The 1,381-nt window shown below is 37.7% G+C and overlaps 1 protein-coding gene across 1 annotated transcript; it reads right to left on the bottom strand.

The window, feature by feature from the left end:
* MELLADRAFT_77683 (uncharacterized protein) lies at positions 1-1,381 on the bottom strand (the record flags this gene model as incomplete). Its single annotated transcript, XM_007409479.1, has 3 exons — positions 1-321; positions 369-644; positions 720-1,381. The coding sequence occupies 3 exons, from the start codon at positions 1,218-1,220 to the stop codon at positions 1-3; spliced, it is 1,098 nt and encodes a 365-aa protein (XP_007409541.1).

The raw sequence follows: 1,381 nt of genomic DNA, 5'->3' as shown, positions 1-1,381 counted from the left end.
TCAATTACCATCCCAAATCTCTACTACAGCTTTTCCAAAGTTTTGACCTTTAAAGATTCCAATCAAACTACCAATCGCATTCTTTAATCCTTTAGTTACATCTTCTTTTGATTTGATTTCTCCTTTAACCAACCATTGAGGTACGGATCCGTAAAACTTAGGAGCCGTAGGTTTCCAACATTCAGGGTTGATGATGATAAAGCCTTGCATCTTGATGGATTTTCCAACCGTTAACATGATGTTCTTGATTCCATAAGGTTCACCAGAAACGTTGTATTGAGATATCATCTGAGGAAGCAATTCATGAAAGCATTTCAATATCTATTTATCAGAATACTGAAAAGTTTTTAAGAATAGAAATGACTTACCCCACAAGCGATGATTCTGGCACGAACAGCTGCCACCAAAAAGAAATCATCGAGGGTTTCACCTCCTACATTATCCCAATAAATATCAATCGGTTCAAACTTTTTCAATTCTTCAAGATTATTACAAGTTTTATAATTAAACGCATGATCGAATTTGAGTTCGTTCTTTAAATATTCTACTTTCTCATCCGAACCACAAGATCCAATGACTTTTAAACCTTCTCGCTTGGCTAATTGAGCCACAATTTGACCTACTGCACCTGATGCGGCTGATATCTATTACGAAATTCATAAAGATGGTCAATATGTTGTATGAAAGGTGAAGTGAGTTTTATTTTCCCAATGACTTACAAAGATCGTTTCACCTTTCTTTGGTTGACCGATTTCATAAAACCCATAATAAGCCGTCATTCCAGGCATTCCAGCTGCACCAGTCCATTTCTCAATAGGTAAACCAATCTTTTGATCAATCACTCGAGTAGCCACATCATCTAAACCTTTCTTAGAGATAATAGTGTATTCTTCAAACCCAGTCGAGTTTGAAAAGATCTCATCACCCACTTTGAATCGATCATCATTCGATCGAATCACTTTTCCAACCCCATAGTTTGTGATAGGTGAATTGAGTTTGAAAGGTGCGCTATAGGACTCAACCTCGGGAGCTCGCATACGACCTCGTTGGTAAGGATCAATAGATACTACTCTGTTTCTGACTAACACACCGTCTTTGATATCGACATTCTCAACATCGATCTCGTTAGACTCGGAGTAGACTAGATGTTGACCTTCGACAGGATAACCACCAGTAGGAGGAGATTGAAAGATCACAGCACGGTTTTTGACGACAGGCATGATTGATTTGTATGATTTGAAGTATGAATGAGATTGTGAAGATAGGAGATGCAATAGCTTCAACCTTCAGAGTAAGATGGTGATATATATAATGTAGGTGTAGTGAGTTGGTTGATGAGTAATCGATTATTTGAGACTGCAGACTTGAGAATCACTTATAG

The sequence above is a fragment of the Melampsora larici-populina genome (assembly GCF_000204055.1).
Source record: "Melampsora larici-populina 98AG31 unplaced genomic scaffold MELLAscaffold_16, whole genome shotgun sequence".
Taxonomy (NCBI): Eukaryota; Fungi; Basidiomycota; class Pucciniomycetes; order Pucciniales; family Melampsoraceae; genus Melampsora; species Melampsora laricis-populina.
Note: the sequence above shows the minus strand (reverse complement) of the source record. Positions and strands in the feature narration are given on the sequence as shown.